This window comes from Tauraco erythrolophus, chromosome 28 (assembly GCF_009769465.1).
Source record: "Tauraco erythrolophus isolate bTauEry1 chromosome 28, bTauEry1.pri, whole genome shotgun sequence".
Classification (NCBI taxonomy): Eukaryota; Metazoa; Chordata; class Aves; order Musophagiformes; family Musophagidae; genus Tauraco; species Tauraco erythrolophus.
The window spans coordinates 2729120-2747526 of record NC_141492.1 but is presented as its reverse complement, the minus strand read 5'-3'; the positions used below and the strand labels follow the sequence as shown (position 1 = coordinate 2747526).

Sequence of the window (18407 nt, the reverse complement as noted above, 5' to 3'; positions counted from 1 at the left end):
AGCCACCCATCGCATCCCCCGTGCTCCCTGGGTGCTGCTTAAAGCTCCTCAGCCGGCTCCAGCACCGTGGGCCTGCCGTGGCCAGCCTTGGTCCAAGCCAGCGATGCCAGGCTGTGGTGCGGTGCGGTGCCATCCTCAGACGCGGCGTCGGCTCGATCCGTGTCCCCGTGGCTCAGCCCCTCCAAGGCAAGCGGCTCCGTGCCGTTACGGCGGGAGACTTTGTCCAGGCGTGGAGTGAACGTGCGGCCACCAAAAGCTTCGTGCAGGGTCTCAGGGGCTTCGTCCATGTGCTGGGGCCACAGCGGCTCTGGGGCTTCTCATCCCTGGCGTGGGGCTGGGTGTCAACCACGCGGGAGGCGGCCGCGTTGTGCAGGGACCTGGAGAAAACTGAGCGCCAGGGAGGGTCAGGGGACGCTCCAGCGCCCTGAGCGCCCGGCACAGCCCTGGCACAGCCCTCACCTCGCACGGGTCTGAAGTCGCCGTCCATCTCGGCCTTGCCGGAGGCAAAGGGGCTGATGGAGGGGAAGACGATGAGTGCGAAGGAGAGCAGCAGGACCTGGGGGCAGAGGGGGACCGGGTTGTGGGACGCAGTTCCCAGAGAGTGAGCTGCTGGCAGAACCAGGGCTGTGTCCCTCTACCTTTCCCTGTGCAGGTGCCCCTGCCAGCACGCATCCATCCATCCATCCATCCATCCGTCCACCCACTAGCCCTTTGCCCTCCAGGGAATTCGCTGAGAGAACTGGGGCTCTGGCCTCTGCACTTTCCTTAGTCACCTAAAGCACTTTCACTTTCTCATTCACACAAAAGCCCAGCTCGGAATTCTTAAATGTCCAGTGATTCCTCCCACACTAAAGGTGCCAAGAGGGAAAACCTTGGCTGGTTCTCACTAGCCCTTTGCCATCTAGTGAATGCACCAAGAGAACTGGGGCTCTGGGCTCTCCATCCATCCATCCATCCATCCATCCATCCATCCATCCATCCATCCATCCATCCATCCATCCATCCATCCTCACATGCCTCCACCCTTTCTTCCATCCATCCAACCTTGGAGCATTTATCCCTCTGCCTCAGCATACGTCCATCCCTCTGTCCATCCCTCCATCCAGCCCAGCCAGCACATCTCCATGGGTCTGAGTGTCCCTCCCTCCCTCCCTCGAAGCAAGGGGGATTTGGGGGCTCCACACACCGCGATGCAGGTTCCTGTCTGCGCCGCCTTGTTGCTTGACTGTACCACGAGGGCCTGGAGCTTCTTCAGCTGCTCCAGGAGGGACCTGGGGACAGGGAGAGCCGACTGGCACCTCCAAGCCCCTCCTGCCCCCCAGCAGGTCTGGCTGGGAGGGAGAGAGAGTCACAGCCCCATCCTACCGCTGCCCTGGCAACACCTACGAGTTCTGCTTCTCCAGGTGCAGGACTTTCCTCTGCAGCTCCTGGTTTTGGGCCGTGCACGCTGACATCCTGGGGGACAGGGAGAGGGGGATGAGGTCAGTGTGGGGCTGGCAAGGAGCAGCGTGCCCATCACTGGCCAGGCAGGTGCCCCAAGGTGCCTGGGGTGTGTGGGGGTGCCAGCCCCGGGGTTGGCGTGCAGCTGTGCCCAGAGCAGGGGCTCAGGGGCCGTACCGGCTCTCCAGCCCGTCGATATATTCCTTCTTCTTCTTGCGGCTCTCCTGAGCTGACTGCTTGTTCCTGATCTTCCGCCGGATCTTCTTCAGCACCCGCTCCTCATACTGAGGGAGATGGGGTAGGTGGGGTCAGGGCTGCTGAAGTGGGACCCTACTCCATGCCCTTCCCAGGCATGGTGGCACTCACCTTGGTGAGGGGCAGCTGCGTGGGCAGGGACACCCCCTCCTTCGCCAGCAGCTTCTTCTCATCCTCAGTCAGCACCAGCTCCTGGAACTGCCCCTGGCTCTGCCTCAGCAGGGAGCTGGGCACCGGCGGCTGCTGCGGGGCCATGGGTGGGTGACGGCCCTGGGCAGTGGGGTCACCCCGCGCCTGACCCCAGGGACCACGGTGCGGGGATGAGGATGGGATTGTGGTCCAGGAAGGGCCAGGGATGGGACCACGGTGTGGGAAAGGGGACAAGTGTGGGGATAGGGAGGGATGGGGACGGGAATGGGGAGTGGATCGTGGTCCAGGAAGGGGCAGGGATGGGGAGGAAAGGGGAAGGGACCATGGTCCAGGTTAGGGGACAAGGATAGGGACAGGGAGGGGTGGGCAATGGGACAAGGATGAGGATGGGACTGTGCTTCAGGGTGAGGATGGGATCATGGTCCCGAAAGGACAGGGATGAGGATGAGGATGTGGATGGGGTCATGCTCCAGGAAGGGACAAGACTGGGGACAGGGAGGGATGGGGACAGAGGGGCTGGGACTCACGGCATCAGAGCTGCCTGAGAGCAGCAGGTCCTTGACAGTCAGGTTGCAGGATGCAGGTGGGGAGACCACAGGCAGGTCCTGCTTCTCCTCCGGGAAGAAGCCGGGGTGCCACACGTCTGGGTGAGGGGAGAGCAGAAGCTGTCAGCAGTCCTTTGTCTCCCTCTGTCCCCAGTGTCCCCAGTGCAGGACCCTCACCCCTGCCATGGCCTCAGGGCTACGGTGACTTGCTGCCACCTCCCAGTCCAGTGGTCCCGGACTCTGTCCCCCCAGACTGTCCCTCTGGTCCTGCCCCAGCACCCTCCGAACACCCTGCGCAGCTCAGCCCACTTCAGCATCTCCAGTCCCCCCAAACCTCCCTCCTCTTCCAGTCTCCCTCACCACACCAGTCCGCCCCGTTTCCCCCAGTTCCCAAGCTCTCCCTGCTCCCACCCACTCCCCCCCCGAGTCCTCCAGACCTGCCAGTTCTCCCCAGTCTGCCCAGTTCCCTCCAGTCACCTTAGCTCCCCTAATTTCCTCACTATCACCGAGAGACCCCAGCTCCCCTGTCCCCCTCAGCTCCCCAATGTCCCCAGTCCCCCCAGTCCTGCCAGTGCCCCCAGCCTGGTCCATTGCCCAGTCTCTCCTCCGTGGCTCACCCAGGTCGATGGAGACATCAGGGTGCAGGACCCCAGTACCCCCTGCGACGGGCAAAGCCCGACAGGGGTTGGTGTAGGGGTACAGGGCCTCGCCAGGACCCCCATCCCAGCATCTGGGGGGGCTGTCGAGCTGGTCAGAGGTGGGGTCCTCAGAGACCCCGCTGTCGCTGGTGGCCGGGGACCAGCTGGGTGAGTCCAATGCTGAGTCCCCGGAGCCCAGGATGGAGCTGAGGAAGTCCTCACTGTCTTGGGCACACTGCGAGGACACAGACACCCATCACCATGGGGTGCCTGTCACCCTGGGGCGCCCACAGGAGCTGCTCGTGCTGCGGGGTAGTCCCAGCTCCCGGGCAAGGCGTGGGGATGGGGCTCTCCTGCCAGACACAGGGATGAGGTGGGGATGGGTGTCATGCCCCAGCCTGGGGGACTCACCCTGTCCTCGTGCCAGGCACCCGGGGGTGTCCCCAGCTCCACGCCGCGGAGGATCCCGTCCTGGCGGTCGAAGAGGAGGTCCAGCAGGTCAAGGCTGTCGAGGCTGCCCATGCCGGAGGCCATGGCTGCAAGGCGGCAGGGTCAGGTCCCTAATCCAGTCCCCGTGGTTGCCCCCTTGCCTCCCCCCACCAAGTTGTACAGCCCCAGGGACACCCCAAATCACGGGGGCGGGCATGGGATTGGTGGGAGGACGCAGGGAGCATGTTTGGGCACGGGCACACGTGTGCGGGACCATGGCGAGGTGCATCTACAGGAGTGTGGCTGTGCGTGTCACCACGTGGATGTGTACGCGGCTGGGTGTGACGAGGCCACGCTGGCAGATGCAGGTGCAGAGCTGTGTGTCTGTGGAACCACATGACCACGCAATGGGCACGTGTGTGCCCACGCAGACGTGAGTGTGTGAACACGCGCACATGCGTGTGCCGGTGCCGGTATGCGAGCACATGTGCGCAAATCTGGCAAAGCCCTGTGTTCACGCGTGTGGGAGGGAGAGCACAGGCGTGCAGGGGCTCAGCAGTGGCCTCCCCCTGCTCCTCCCAGCAGCTGAAACTCCCAAATCCTCTATTTTCCCTCCCAAGTCCTCTATTTCTCCTCCCAAATCCTCTACTTTCCCTCCCAAGAGAACCACACAGGCAAGGGCTCCCTACAGGCACCCAGCAGGCCCAGCCCCGCCGTGCCCCCAAGAGCAGGAGCAGGATGAGCACCCGAGGGCTCGGTTGCCCCGTCCGGCCCTGTCCCATGCGTGTGACGGCTCTGGAAAATCAGGTTAATAATTTTGGGTGGCAAATGGAAAGGGAGGAGACTGCTGCCACCGGCCGGCCCCGAGGAGGGGACTCAGCCCCGCTCTGCCCGGGTGCTGCTCAGGACCCCGGACTCAGAGAAAACCAACGGGCCAACGGAGCAGTTGCTCAACTGGCTGATCAGCCGACTGACAACCCAACTAACTGACCAGTTGACCTACCAGTTGACCAACTGACCAACTGGTTGACCAGCCAAATCAATGAACCAATCAACAAACAGACTAAACGGTCAACCTGTTGGCCAACTGACCAACTGACTGACCAACCAAATAACCAACCCACTGACCAGTCAAGTGTCCGATTGATCAACCAACCCACCACCCAACTACCTAACTCACCAACCAACCTACCACTCAACTACTCAACCCACTCCACCCAACCCATCACCCAACTGCCCTTCCCAACCTATTGAGCACTGACTCAAGTGTCCTTCAAGGTGAGTTTGGAGATCATTGTCATTACCATGATGTTTCGCTGGCCTACCCAGGCAAGCGGCTTTATTGCGTCCTGTCCTTCATCCTCAGTCCTTCCAGTGAGCCCCAATATCCCTGTGGGACCATCAGGTAGAGGGACCCCACTGAGTGACAGCAGCCAGGACATACCTGTGTGAGATTCCACTCCCACGGATCTCTCCTGTCTTCTCAACCCCCTCAGTGCGCAGAGGAGCAGGGCGGACACTGAGCCCGGCCACCTCCTCCTCCTCCGTGGTGCCCTGACCCAAATGGCAAAGTTTAAACTCCAACTGCACAGAAATAACACCTCGGATTGCAAAATCTGTCTCTGATTGGGGACAGCGGTGAGCGATGGCAGGGCCGCCCTGGTGACGGACCTGCTGCGCTCCGTAACTCATTAGCCAAATGTTTTTGTCCTCCTCCGCCAAGCAGGGCAGGAGGGGCCCAGGGCTGGTGAGCGAAGTCCGAGCGCTGTGATTGCCCATGAACTTTCACCTATTTTCGGGGACGATTTCCCTTTTTTTCAGGCAAGCGTATCGACGTTAATCACATTTTATAGGTGTCGAGGACAACATCCGCGGAAGACGTCAGCTCGGACTCTACCACTTACGGCTTCCTCTGCAACAAACCTTGGTCCCCTTTGCTCCCTGCGGCCAGGGCTGGCCTGGCCGCCCGGGTTCTGCTGCCTGCCCCGCTGGCAGGGCTGCCCGCACCCTCCGTGCCTCAGTTTCCCCCCTGGCCGTTCTGGGGGCCGAACACACTACGGTTTGTTGGCCACCATGTTCATCCTCCACCATCCCCCTGTGGCGACGGCGTCATCCCAACGCGTGTCACCCTCCGGATGAGCCCGTCCCCACCGGATCCCCCGGGATCCCGCCGGATCCCGTTCCCGCAGGAGCCGGGTGAGTAACGGAGCGTGTGACCGAGGCGTGGCGCGAGGACAAGGCCGCGGCCCGTTATCTGCCGCTCGACGCCCTCTGCCCGGGCGGCAGCGGGGAGGGCGCCAGCCGCCGCTCCCCGGTTTATGGCCCCGTGGCGGAGACGGGAACCGCTGGTACCGAGCAAAGGGCGCCCGCCCGCCCGCCCGGCGCCACGGGCCGCTGACCGACTGCCCGGTTCTGCGTGAGGGTCCTCGGGCACCCCCTGGGCCGGCTGCCGGCGACAGGGCGCGGCGGGCTCCTGCTCGTGCGGTCGCTAATTACCGACACCTCAATTAGCGCTCGCGCCCTCGGGAGCCCCCCCCGCCCCGGCCCGGCCCCCTCCGCCATCACCGCCTTCCCTCCCTCTCTCCCTCCCGCCTCAGCCAGTTCTCGCGAGACTCGCTGGCCCCGCCCCCTCCCCCCGCGCCTCTCAGACCCCGCCCCTTCTCCCCCTCCTCACCCCGCCCCTCGCGCGCGCCCCCGCTAGGCCCCGCGCGGCCCCGCCCCCCCCGCGCGCCCCCGCGCCGCGCGGCCGCGCCCCGGCAAGGCCCCGCAGGCGCGGCCCGGCCCGGCCATGCCGGCCAAGAGGAAGCCGGTGCTGCCGGCCCTCACCATCGCCCCCAGCGCCGCCGAGGGGCCCAGCCCCGACGGCTCCGCAGAGTGAGTGAGTGGCGGCGGGGCCCGCCCAGCCGCGCCGCGCCCGCGGGGGCACCGGGCCGGGGCACGGCGGGCACCGGGCCTGGGGAGACCGGGCACCGGGCCTGGGGAGCCTGCGACGAGCCTGGGGGAGCCGGGACGGGCTGAGGCTCAGGGCTGGGTGTGTTTGGGGTGAGGAAAGTGTCGGGGGGCCAGGGCCGGGGGCTGGGGGCAGCTTGGGGGTTAGAGTGGGTGGGCTGGGGCAGGGGTGGAGACTGGGCTGGTCCCCAGGTGTGCTGGGGGGCTGGCGGAGGAGGCTGGGGGAAGGGCTGGGGCCCGGGGCGTTCGGGGACCAGGCCTGGGTGTGCAGCTCGGGGCCGAGATGGGGATCTAGGCTGGGAAGGGGGGAATTTGGGGCAGTAATCAGGGATCGGTGGGCAGGATGTGTGGGGCGAAGGGTGGTGGAGAGGGGGGCACAGAGCATCGCCTGGGAGTGCTGGTGAGACCCTCCCAAAACATGGCTTTAGGCTGGGCGGAGGGGATAACAGGGTGGGCAGCAAACGGGAGAGAGCAGCTGGAGCGTGCGTGGCCACGGGAGCTCCGCAGCAGGTGCTGGGGGAGCACAGACACCCCTTTGTGCTCGGGAGCGGTGAGTTTAGGGGGTGGCAGGGGGGTGTAAGGGAGCAGGGGGTTGCTGGACGCCCTGGAAAGCCCTTCTCATGTTTATCAGTGAATCCCAAGCTTGGCTTTCCGTGTCGGGAGAGGTTGCTGGTGCTGCCGTTCTCTCCAGGCTGAGCTGTGCTGCCTCTTTAAGGGCTGGAGGATTTTCCCTACTCCTTGGCTTTCCCAAAGCAGCTGACTGCGCTAAAGCTCCTCTCCAGAGGAGTTGTGCGTGTTGGGCAGATCCTGCACCATGGGTCTCACTGTGGGTGACCCTGTCGGCACCGGGGCTGAGCCCTTCCTCTCTGCAGAGCCTTGCTTTAGTCTCGCTCTTGTATCAGGGGCTGAGTGTGTGTCAGACAACAGTTTTCAGTTATTTCCCTCTGCTTCCCTGAAAAAAAACCACCAACCCTCTTTCTCTGGTGTCACCCTCGCAGTCTCTTGACTATCCCTCCTGTCTCCTCCTCCCCTCTCCAGGGCAAACCTCGTGGACCTTCAGAAAAAGCTCGAGGAACTGGAGCTGGACGAGCAGCAGAAGAAACGCCTGGAAGCTTTTCTCACGCAGAAAGCCAAAGTGGGCGAGCTGAAGGATGATGACTTTGAGAGGATCTCCGAACTGGGAGCTGGCAACGGTGGGGTGGTCACCAAAGTGCAGCACAAACCCTCAGGACTCATTATGGCACGGAAGGTAACTGGGGGCAGGAGGAGTGGGGCTGTGGTGTTGTGCTGGAGCGTCTGGCAGTCGCCCTGGCTCTGGGAGAACCAGCTTTGCTTGGGGTCTCTCTGCAGTGACCCATCTGCACCTTAACTGCCTTGCCTGGGTCAGAACCATGGTCCCGGCTGCCCCCACCTGGATTTTAGATGGAGCCTCTCCTGCTTCATCGCTGTGAGCGATCCGGCTGCTCTGCCTGTCTCCCAGTCCCCTGGAAGAGGCTGCTCTCCATGTGGCAGGTCCCTGGGGTTTGGAGCGCCTTGTGTGAAAACATAAGCTTATTTTTTTTTCTGGTGAAGCTGGTTTTAATGAGCTCAGCTAAACTGGCTAGAAGCAGTAGGAAGCAGATCTCTTGAGGATCCAAAGTCATGGCTATAAGGAGGACTGGAAATGGCAGGTGGAGGGGTGGGTTTAGCACACATGTTCCTCGCCCCTTACCTCATAGATCCCCAAGGTAGTTCCAAGCAGCTGTGACAGTGGTTCCTCTCAGACATGGGTTTATGAGCAATGTCTTCTACTGTGGTGCCTTGTAGTAGAAAACTGGGAGATGCTTCATCTGCCTGTTCATCAAGGCAGTGCTCAGCGAGAACGGTGCAACTGCTTCTTTGTAGGACAACTTCCTTGGAAGTCTCTGGTCTCACCTGCTGTTGGGATAGCTTAGTGGGTCTCCATGAGCAAATCCACTTCTCCCGGTGGCTTCCCTCAGAGCTGAGCTCTCTCGGCCTTCCAGGGCATTTGATTTGGGAGCGTTGGATGTCACTGGGTGGTTCTGAGATTGTTGTGAGCTCTGTGTTCAGAAGCTGAAGGGGAGGCAAGCTGCCCCAGTGCTGTCCTCCCTGCAGAGATCAGCCTTTGTAGGGCAGGACAGGTGTCCCTGGGGTTGGGTGTCCAAGAGCTTACAGGAACAGTGACTCTTTTTTTCTGACCTGCCATTGTATTTTCCGTCTGTGGCTTCCCTACTCACAGCTGTGTTAACTGACTCTACTTGGAGCCCAAGGAATAAAGCAACTCTTCTTTCACGTGCAGAATCTTCTCTTTTTTCTTTTTTTTTTTTTTTTTTCACTTCCTGTGGTTTCCTTGATATCGGAGCACCTCTTCTTACAACACCTACAGAACTTGTGAAAATGTTCCTGTCTGCTGAGTCAGATCTGCATCAAACTTCAGACTTGTCTTTCCGCTCTGTGTCCTGTGCGATGTCCTAGCGACGCAATCGCTTCTGTCACTAACAGGCTGCGCAGGGCTTTACCTCTCCCTTTATCCTTGGTATTAGTCTGCAAATGGTAAAAAATCTGTGGCAAAGCAGAGCTTCCCTTGGAAGGTTTTGTTTCTTTCTGACACTCAGGACTTGTTCACATGGTTCCCTTAAGTTTTTTGTGGGTTTCTCCTTCCCCCGAAGGTGTCACACCTTGAATATTTTTTTTTTTCTGTCTTGGCAGCTCATTCATTTAGAAATCAAACCGGCCATCAGGAATCAGATTATCCGAGAGCTGCAGGTGCTGCACGAGTGTAATTCCCCATATATCGTGGGTTTCTATGGAGCCTTCTACAGCGATGGAGAGATCTCCATCTGCATGGAGCACATGGTGAGTCCCTGTTCCTCCTCTGCAAACCGCTGCTCTCTGGAAATCGCGGGTGAAGTGTTTAGGGCGCTGGCAGCTGCGATGGCTCCTCGATCTGCCTGCAGCAATGCCACCGTGCTCCTGGTAGGAGCTGCACGCTGCTGCTTCAGGCATCGAAATGACAGAGAGATCGACTTTTTGGAAAGCGGAAGTCGAGGTCTGGGGGTTGGCCAAACGGAAATGTTGTAAACCCGCTGCTCTGCGGAGCTTGCCGTGAAGCTCAGCGCGTGTTTTCTGTTGTCTCTGGTGGAGAACAGTGTTGTCGCTCCTCCAGATCAGCGCTGACAGCATCATCTTCACATTTACCACTGAGGGAAAGGAAGCTAAGAACTGCTAGCAAGAAGTAGAGCTGACAGAAGATAGCATTAAAATAGTTGTCTGTGAGAAGCTTGAGCTCTGATCACCAGCTATTTCTTTTTTTCTGCTGTAAAAGGAGCATGCTGGGTGCTGAGTCGTTGCAGACAGCTGAACTGGGATGCCGTGTTCTGCTTGATACCACCTGCCCTCCCTGGGCCTGCTTGCCTGTACAGCCAGCTGCTGTTTTCCTGCTGGGGATTGGCGTGTTGGTCATTTTGGTGTTCTTTATTTTAGGATGGTGGCTCTTTGGATCAAGTGTTGAAAGAAGCCAAAAGAATTCCCGAGGAGATCTTGGGGAAAGTCAGTATAGCGGTGAGTTACGGTCACTCTTCAGGCTTCCAGGAAGGATTTGCTGGGCACGGTTTGGGAATAATGCTTGTGTTGCCTTAGGGAGTTGTCTTGGTTTCCTCACACGTGCTCTCCTATCCTGACCTACAGCAAGAAGCAGTGGTGTGTGCAAGAGGGGAGGGGGAAAGCGTATTCCCAACCACTCTCCATAGCTCCATCCCTTTGTGTTGCACTGGTTGGTGTTGGCCTCTCCTGGAGAAGATTTGAGAGAAGCTTTCCTGGGTGGTAAACCCAAGATCTGCAATTGACTTGGTGATAAATTGCCAACCCTGAAACACCCGGGTGCTACAGAGCAGCTTTCCTCGCTAAGCTGCAGCGTGACGGCGCCTGGAGTTTATGCAACGTGTCCTGCCAAAGGGAAAGCACTTTCCTTCTCCGCTCTGATCTCATCCTGTCTTTGGCTTCCCTCTAGGTTCTGAGAGGCTTGGCGTATCTGAGAGAGAAGCACCAAATCATGCACAGAGGTGAGAGGAGGAACCTAAAAATAACTGCCTGCGTGGCAAGAGCCCTGTGTTTCACCTAGAGTCACGTTTACGCTCTCCTCTCTTGCCGTTGCCAGATGTGAAGCCTTCCAACATCCTGGTGAATTCTCGAGGAGAGATTAAGCTGTGTGATTTTGGGGTCAGCGGTCAACTCATTGACTCCATGGCAAATTCTTTTGTGGGAACTCGGTCCTACATGTCTGTAAGTTCCTTTCAGCTTTTCATCTGTTTTTTTTACAATTTGGGTTCAACTCAGCTCTTACAGAACCAGCATGCAGTGTCCGATTTACTCACGGATTGGTTTGTATTTCCATCCTCACCTGGACTGCTCCATTCCTGGTTCACATCAGGGGCGAGTCCAGCACCTGAAGGCACTGTCCCGTGCCGGAGAAGCAGACACCTCTGCGTCCTCTTGAGGAGTGGGTGTCCTGTTGGCTCCAGCCTGTGCCCAGCTAACAGTGGTGCACGTGGAAGTGCAGAGACTTGCAGGGAAAGTCGTTCAGATCCTACAAATACTTCCATATTTTATTTTGGCGAGTGTTGTAGGTTCAAAAACATCTTCTCTTTCTGTGTGCAAAGCTCTGTCCAACAAACTGGGCGTAGAGGGGACACGGATGCCGATACCAGCACCTCCAGTGCTTTGACCGTGCTGGCAAAATGGGGGTAAAACCAGTGTAGTGCAGGTGGGGTTTGATGGAGGCTAATGGGAAATTAAAGCCGTGTTGGAGTGAGCCAGCCAGAGGGAACTGCAGGAGGAGCTGGTTGTGCCTCTCCTTTAAATGAGAATCATCCTCAGTGTTTGCTCAACTGCAGATAATATGGTGTCTGTGACAATAAAATGACCTCCTGGCCGGCTCCAAGTCCCCAGGTCCTGCTGGCTGGCAGGCAGAGGGTGGGTGGGGGTCTTCTCCCCACGCTGTGGGTGGTCGTGGCTGGGAACGAGCGGTGGGTTATTGAGGAAGCTGTCAGGCTTCGCTCCTGTGCTTAGGTCTGAGCTGCTCTCGTATTTTGGGAATGGTTATCCAAGTACAGTTATAGTTAGGCAGTGGCTATTTAATGTCTCCTTTGCACTCAGCCGCTGCATCTGCACAGCTGACTCAAAGCTGCCAGTATGGATGACTTGCATTGGATCTAAATTTTTTAATATTTTATTTTTCTTTCAATGGTAAGAGCCTAGAGTGGATTTGTGCTCAGATTCCTTTTGGGTATTAACAGGAATGAACAGGAAAAAAAATACTAATAGTTGAGTTCATTAGATCTCAGCATACAGAAATAGATTCCTGCTGTGTACTCTGGACTCCTAGGTAGGAGCAGCTGGAAATGCTGCTCAAATGTAGCTGTTGATTCGATGCATACAGATCCTTTATGTTTGCACATGATCTTTCTTTTGCACTTGACCCCTTTGGGGCAGTCCTTTCCCTGGAGAGGTGGAGAGCTGAGCCAGAGAGGCCATCAGGATATGGAGTCTCATCTATTTAATTTCAGAGCATGACATTTATGACTTTCCATATTGATATTCCGTGTCAACCTGCGTTTTTGTGGTCTTTCCTTCCAGCCCGAGCGGTTGCAGGGCACCCACTACTCGGTCCAGTCCGACATCTGGAGCATGGGTCTGTCGTTAGTGGAGCTGTCTATCGGAAGGTACCCAATCCCCCCGCCAGACTCCAAGGAACTGGAAGCAATATTTGGCCGTCCTGTGGTGGACGGGGCAGAGGGAGAGTCTCACAGCATCTCGCCGCGGGCCAGGCCCCCAGGACGCCCCATCAGTGGTAGGGGCTGTCGTATGCATCGGAAACAACACACAGACGTGGGGGAGAAGGGTCGGGGTTTGGTCGGTGTGGCTGGGTTAGCCCAAGGCCGTTCTGGATGAGGCTGTAGCGGGGAGGTGAGTGTTTCCAGGGAGGCCCCTCTCGGCAGAGCTGGTGGACTCATGTCAATGCTCCAGCAGAATCAACTCTTCTGCAGAGGTTTGTCATTCCTAACGAGCGCAGGTGGGAGTCTGGTCTTGCATGAGGAGGTGAGGTGGCTCTCAGGATGCCAACCAGGGTCTGTTAAGATTTTGAAGAGCTCAGTTTATCTGCCTCTAGACCCTGCTGTGTCCCGCGAGAAGGCTCAGGCCACACAGCAATGCACCCCGTGCTGCGGATGGCACAGGCTGTTGGGATGTGGACCCCTTGGAGGAGATGTTTTGAGGGACACTGTCACAGCCTATGTTGCTCTTCAGGCTCTGCCCGTGCTGCCAACAGGTTCCTTTCAAGCTAGGGGCAGCTTTTTGGGAACAGCTTTGCTGGGAGCTCTCGTAAGAAGTACCAAAGCGCACGAGTGTTTGAAGGAGGCTCTGCTTGAGCTGTTTGCTTGGAAGCAGAAGGCTCTAGAAGTGCTGCCAGCCTGCTACAGCAGATGGTCTGATACTCTCCACATGCTCCAAGCTAGGAAATAAATCTGGACTAAAAGCTCAGTGGAAGAAATCTGAAATTTCGGAATGCGTTTTGGTTTTCTCTTTGCGACTTTTTTAACTGTGAGTCAGTTCCCAAGTGGGTTGCCTCTGCCTCTCCCAGCAAAAGTCCCACAGCACACGTGCTTTTTGCACGAAGTGAAGCCCTTTGCTGCCCCTGAACAGCCTCTCACTACTGTTTTTTGGTTTTGTTTTTTTTTTTTGTCGTCTTAACCACGCAGGCCATGGGATGGACAGCCGGCCCGCGATGGCCATCTTTGAACTGCTGGATTATATAGTTAATGAGGTGAGTATTTCTTTTCTGTGGGCACTGCTGGGGCTTCCCTGAGGTACCACAGTGTCGTGTCCACTCTGCTGAGTCAGGGTGGGCTCCAAAACCTTTGCTTGAACAGGGACTTTTCGATAGAGACCCCCTCCGAGCTTCACTGAGGTCCCTTCCTGCTCCCCTATTCTCTTCGTATGGCAAAAGCATCTTTGGTTTTGGAATCAGGCTCTGCAGGGGGAAGTTCATAATACCCTTGAAAGAGGAGAGCAGTGAGGGGAGCACTTGGCTGTACTGACATGCTCCTTCTGCAACCAGCTGTTCCAAACGTGCTCCTCCCTAGATCAGCAAAGGATCAGCGCTCCCTGATGTCGTGCGTGTTTTCTCAGACGAAGCCCTTGGAACGAGGGTGATGGGTGCTAAAACCCCGGGTTGAAATGTCCTGCCGGACTTTTAAAGTAGGGTCCATCCCACCTGCAAGTGGAAAGAGCAGCTTCCCCTTCCAGGGTGATAGGAGTTGACCCTCACGTATCGTTTCTGGATGGGATTCATCCGCCGTAGGCGTTGCCAGAGCCGGGATTTGCGAGGTCGGATCCAGAATTGCGACGCTGCAATTTCGGTTTCCCGACTCTGGCAGGGATTCAGCGTGGGGTCCCCCCAGCTGCACGTCGTGCTGGGGCAGCAGTTTGCTGCCAGCCTGGCCACGTGCTGCCAGGGTAAGAACTGGCAGGGAGCAGTTCCCTGGCTGTAAAGGGCAGCTTGGAGGAGGAGGAGGGTGGCTGTAGAGCACAGCTTTCCTGCAGCTCATTAAAGACTATAGGTGACACTCTGCTTTTTGATCTATTAACACACAGTGATGCAGAAAACCCTTCTCCTTTTCTCTGCAGCCACCTCCCAAGCTGCCAAACGGAGTTTTCACGCAAGATTTCCAGGAGTTTGTAAATAAATGGTAAGGATTTCATCTTAGGGCTGAAGGCGGAGGCCTGCGTGCACTCTTTGACAGCTCTGCAGGCTGCCGCTCCACCCAAATCATTCAGCGTAACGCAATGTTCTCCAGGCTCTGTAGGTGATCTCTCCCTGGCTGCAGTGTGATCCCGCGTTGTGCTGGGAGCTCCTGCCTTGGGAAGGGTTGGGATAAAAGTGGTTTATTGTTGGTGATGCTTAGCAGTATCCCAGCACCTTCTAAATATCAGCCTGGCAGAGGGGGATGGTGGAGCGGGTTGCTAGGGCTGTGAGTCACCCCACAGCCTTGCAGGCACCAGGCACACACCATCAACTTCCAGACCTTCTGATGCCGTGGGGGAACACCTGAAGACGCTGCCACAGCCCCTGTTAAATCACGGAGATGGGACATTACAAAAATCACTGATCCTCACCAAGCGTTAGGTCCTTTTCTCGCTTTGCAGGGGCCAGTTTATCCACCTGGTCTAGAGGAGACGGATCCTGCCGCTCTCCCTGGGAGCTGGGTTGTTGGAGATGATGCTTTCTGAGCTGTTTCCTTGCTGCCAGGCTCCTGGGGAAAACAGCCAGGAGACCAAGTAGCTTTTCGGTGAAGCTGGAGACCTCTCCAGCCAGATGACTGGTTTCCCACAAGAAACGTCTCAGTGTTGGTTTTGCTCTCTTGTTCTTCTTGTTTCAGCTTAATTAAAAATCCAGCAGAACGGGCAGATCTGAAGATGCTGATGGTGAGTGGGGAGAGCAATTTTCTTTCTACAGTGAGGTGGCACCAGATCTGCAAACTGCTGCCCCGTCCGTCTGTGCCTCTCTTGCTCAAAAGGCTGGAAACTCCCAAGCTGAGTTTAAGATGAGCCAAATAGAGCCCGGGAGAGGGAGTGACTCACTCACCTTTGCCTCAAAGGCAGTGATGGTATCTAACCCGTGCAGAGCCCAGGATGAGAACCACCCAGCTGTCCCGTGTCTGCGGAGGTGCCTGGGACAAACCTTTGCCTCCTGAGCTGGGCAGATGAAGATGAATACATGGATTGGATATGAGCCAGCAGTGTGCGCTCGTAGCCCAGAAAGCCAACCGTGTCCTGGGCTGCATCCAAAGCAGCGTGGGCAGCAGGTTGAGGGAGGGGATTCTGCCCCTCTACTCCACTCTGGTGAGACCCTGCCTGGAGTCTGTGTCCAGCTCTGGGGTCCCCAGCATAAGAAAGGCATAGACCTGCTCAAGCCATGAAGATGATCCGAGGTCTGGAGCACCTCTGCTCTGGAGACAGGCTGAGAGAGTTGGGGCTGTTCAGCCAGGAGAAGAGAAGGGGCTACAAGAAAGCTGGAGAGGGACTTTGGACAAGGGTGTGGAGTAACAGGACATGGGGCAATGGCTTTAAACTGAAAGAGGGGAGATTTCCATTAGATCTAATGAGAAATTCTTCCCTCAGAGGGTCGTGAGGCACTGGAGCAGGTTGCCCAGAGAAGCTGTGGCTGCCCCATCCCTGGCAGTGTTCAAGGCCAGGTTGGATGAGGCTTTGAGCAACCTGATGTAGTGGAAGGTGTCCCTGCCAATGGCAAGGGAGTTGGAACTGGATGGTCTTGAAGGTCCCTTCCAACCCGAACCATTCTGTGAGCCCAGTTTAACCATGTTGATCTGGGCTTTCCTTGGCACCATGCTGAGCCGCTGAGCTACATGTGGGTGCTCCCACATAGCCCTTGCAAAGGAGGTGGCCTGTGTCCTTGTGGCCCCGTGCCCTTGTGCGAAGCTCGTCCTGTCCTACCTGTGCTTCTCCGTTACCTTCTGCCCCCGGAGGAGCAGGGTTTGCTGCCCAGGGGCAAGCAAGGACCGTGGGGAGTGCAGGAGCACCCAGCACCTTGCTCAGAGCAGCATTCCGGTCTGCTCGCAGACAGGGGCTGTCTCTTAAATCTTCCTTGGTCCCATGGCGGTGTGTTGATGGATGAAAATCCCAGCCACAGGGCTGCAAGGAGCAAATATTTTCTCAAAATCTTCTTTTCACTGCCGGAGAGCAGCCTGAGCCATTGCACCAGGATCTTCTCATCCCTCCGGGCTCTAAGCCCACGACACGGGGCTGGGGCTGGGTTTTGGGAGCCGGGGAGCAGCCGACGATGCACGTTCCTAACCCTGTTTTCCCCCCTTTTTCTTTTTCTTTTGTTTTTTTTTTTCTCCTTCAGAGTCACACCTTCATCAAACGTTCCGAGGTGGAGGAGGTGGATTTCGCTGGCTGGCTGTGCAGAACGCTGCGGTTGAACCAGCCCAGCACGCCCACCCGCGCTGCCGTGTGAGGGCCGAGCCGACCGCCTGGTGTCAGTACATCTGCCTCTGTCACCATTTCTCTCCTTCAGTACCTGGCAGAACCACCCTCCTGCCTCCCCCCGGCCCCCTTCTCGCCTCGCGTCCCAGCGCCAACGCACCGTCCCCTCGGAAGTGGCTTTATCGGCCGACGTCCCCCGGCCAAAGCGGGGTTGGTTTCTTTTGATGTGGGCTTGTTCCAAGCCTCTGCTCCAGCTCCGGAGCTCCTGACACTTGGGAAATGTGGTGCTGCTTATGTTAATTTTTCTTCTTTTTTTTTTGGGAAACATGTTCACTTGGGTTAAAAAAAAAAAAAAAAGAAAAGAATCGTGTGTGTGTGAGACGGCGGCAGGGGACGGGGCCGAGGGGCTGCACAGCGGGCGCTTCGCCTCCTCCCTGGTTTTCCCGTGGGCTCTGGGGTGGAGAAATTGGTGGGGTCTGGGAATGGAGAAACCCTGTCTGGGGTGGCCCGAAACAGTGTCACCGTCCTGCCCGGGGTGCCCGGGGCCGAGGTGGGTGCCGCGCCGACAGCGGGCAGGAGGTCTGCGGGGTGATTTATGGCTGAGCTGGAGAGGAGCGCGGCGGTGAGCTCCCTCCGACCGGTCCTGTGGGGAGAGGAGAGGAGAGATTTGTGTTTTCTTGGTTTTTCTTTTTAAAGGATTCTTTAAAGCCCGTTCTTGTCGTGCACTGCATGTTCAGCGAAGGGTCCTGATGCGTTGAGCCCCCTGGGACTGGGGAAGGGTGAAGCCCCTCCGGGCTGCAGGTTTTCCCCCTCCAGCTGCCTCTTGGCCACCGTGGCTGTGGCAGAGCCCCACAATTCCCACCGGAGCCCCCGGGAGGTGCACGGTGCCAGGCTGGGCACGGCAGCCTCTTGGGAGGGTGTTAAACCCACCCAGCGAGACCCCGTTGTCCCGTGGCCATGGAGTTTTCCAAAGGCCACCTCGCTCTGACCGTGGTTGATGGTCCGTCCTCCCCCTGCCCAATACCTCCTGGTCACGTCCCCTCCTGCCCTGGAAGGACCCTGCAGACCCCCCCGCGGGGGCTGAGCCCCAGTGAAGTGTCTGGACCCGTCCCCGCCAGCACCGGCTGCGCTGTGGGGATGGCAGGTCCCCGCTGTCACCCTGTTTTCCACCACATCTATGTGTTTTCGGGTGACTTTGGAGATGATCTTTTGGAAGCTTGGTGGAATGTTATTTTTTGGGGGTGTGTTTTCCTTCTTTTTGGGCTGTTTTTTTTCCCTGTTGGGCTGGTGGCTGACGCTCTGCCTGTGCTCAGGTCCCCCCACTGGCAGCCCCCCCAAAAGCACGTGCCATGACTCGGTGACCCCAAACCTCTCATACCCCCGTCCTTTCCCCTTCCCCAGCAAAGAGCGAAGGTGCTGCCCAGCTCGGGGCAAGTGCTGGGGGCAGCTGCATCTCCCCCACCAAGGCAAACCTGGGGGGGAGACCCCAGATTTGGGGGGGGGGGGTGGGTCTGTCCTTGCTGGCTCAGCTCATGCCCGGGGATGGCACCCCGATGCCATGGGAATGCTTGTCGTTATGTTTTTTTGCCTCTTAAATTAAGCAGGAGGTGGGGAAGGGGACAGTTCATAAAGCTTTAGGGTATTTTCTGGTGGTTTTGGTGCTGGTTTTGGAGGAGGAGGAGGAGAAAGTGTATCGAGTGTTTTGTTGTTGCAATTCTATTCTATTTTTTTTTTTTAAACTGGGTATTTTCATCATGGGAGGGGGAAAAAAAAAAAATAAATAGCACTTTACATTTACAGGCCCTTTCTCTTCTTGGTTGTGCCTCAAGTGGCTTTAACCCCTGCAGAGCCAGAACCCTGGCGACTCCTCCCTGGACGGGAGCGATGTCACTGACCGGGCTTGGGGACACGGCCGTGCCGGGATGCGCCGGTGGCTCTCCCCACGCTGCCCATCGGCTGCCTCCAGCGGAAGCAGGCGATAACAGAATTATCTCGGCAC

At 57.8% G+C, this 18407-nt stretch overlaps 2 protein-coding genes across 4 annotated transcripts; one reads left to right on the top strand and one right to left on the bottom strand.

Annotated features, from left to right (window-relative positions):
- Positions 1–38: 38 nt before the first annotated feature.
- Positions 39–3562, bottom strand: CREB3L3 (cAMP responsive element binding protein 3 like 3). Its single transcript, XM_009977290.2, is given in 10 exon segments — positions 39–313; positions 316–387; positions 460–556; positions 1187–1271; positions 1387–1455; positions 1618–1724; positions 1807–1938; positions 2373–2488; positions 3008–3263; positions 3440–3562. Coding segments are annotated over 10 exon segments (1332 nt in total).
- Positions 3563–6245: 2683 nt separating this feature from the next.
- MAP2K2 (mitogen-activated protein kinase kinase 2) lies at positions 6246–17283 on the top strand. Of its 3 annotated transcripts, none has more exons than XM_086627520.1 (11): positions 6246–6331; positions 7445–7655; positions 9116–9262; positions 9890–9967; positions 10416–10467; positions 10563–10687; positions 12041–12254; positions 13162–13226; positions 14090–14151; positions 14842–14887; positions 16329–17283. In XM_086627520.1, exons 1-11 carry the CDS (start codon positions 6246–6248, stop codon positions 16437–16439), a joined length of 1197 nt encoding a protein of 398 aa, XP_086483646.1. In that variant the 3' UTR covers positions 16440–17283. The 3 variants fall into 3 exon arrangements, with proteins under 3 accessions (XP_086483646.1, XP_086483648.1, XP_086483647.1); XM_086627521.1 differs by lacking the exon at positions 6246–6331 and adding an exon at positions 7221–7315; XM_086627522.1 differs by lacking the exons at positions 12041–12254; positions 13162–13226.
- The last annotated feature ends 1124 nt before the right edge of the window (positions 17284–18407 follow it).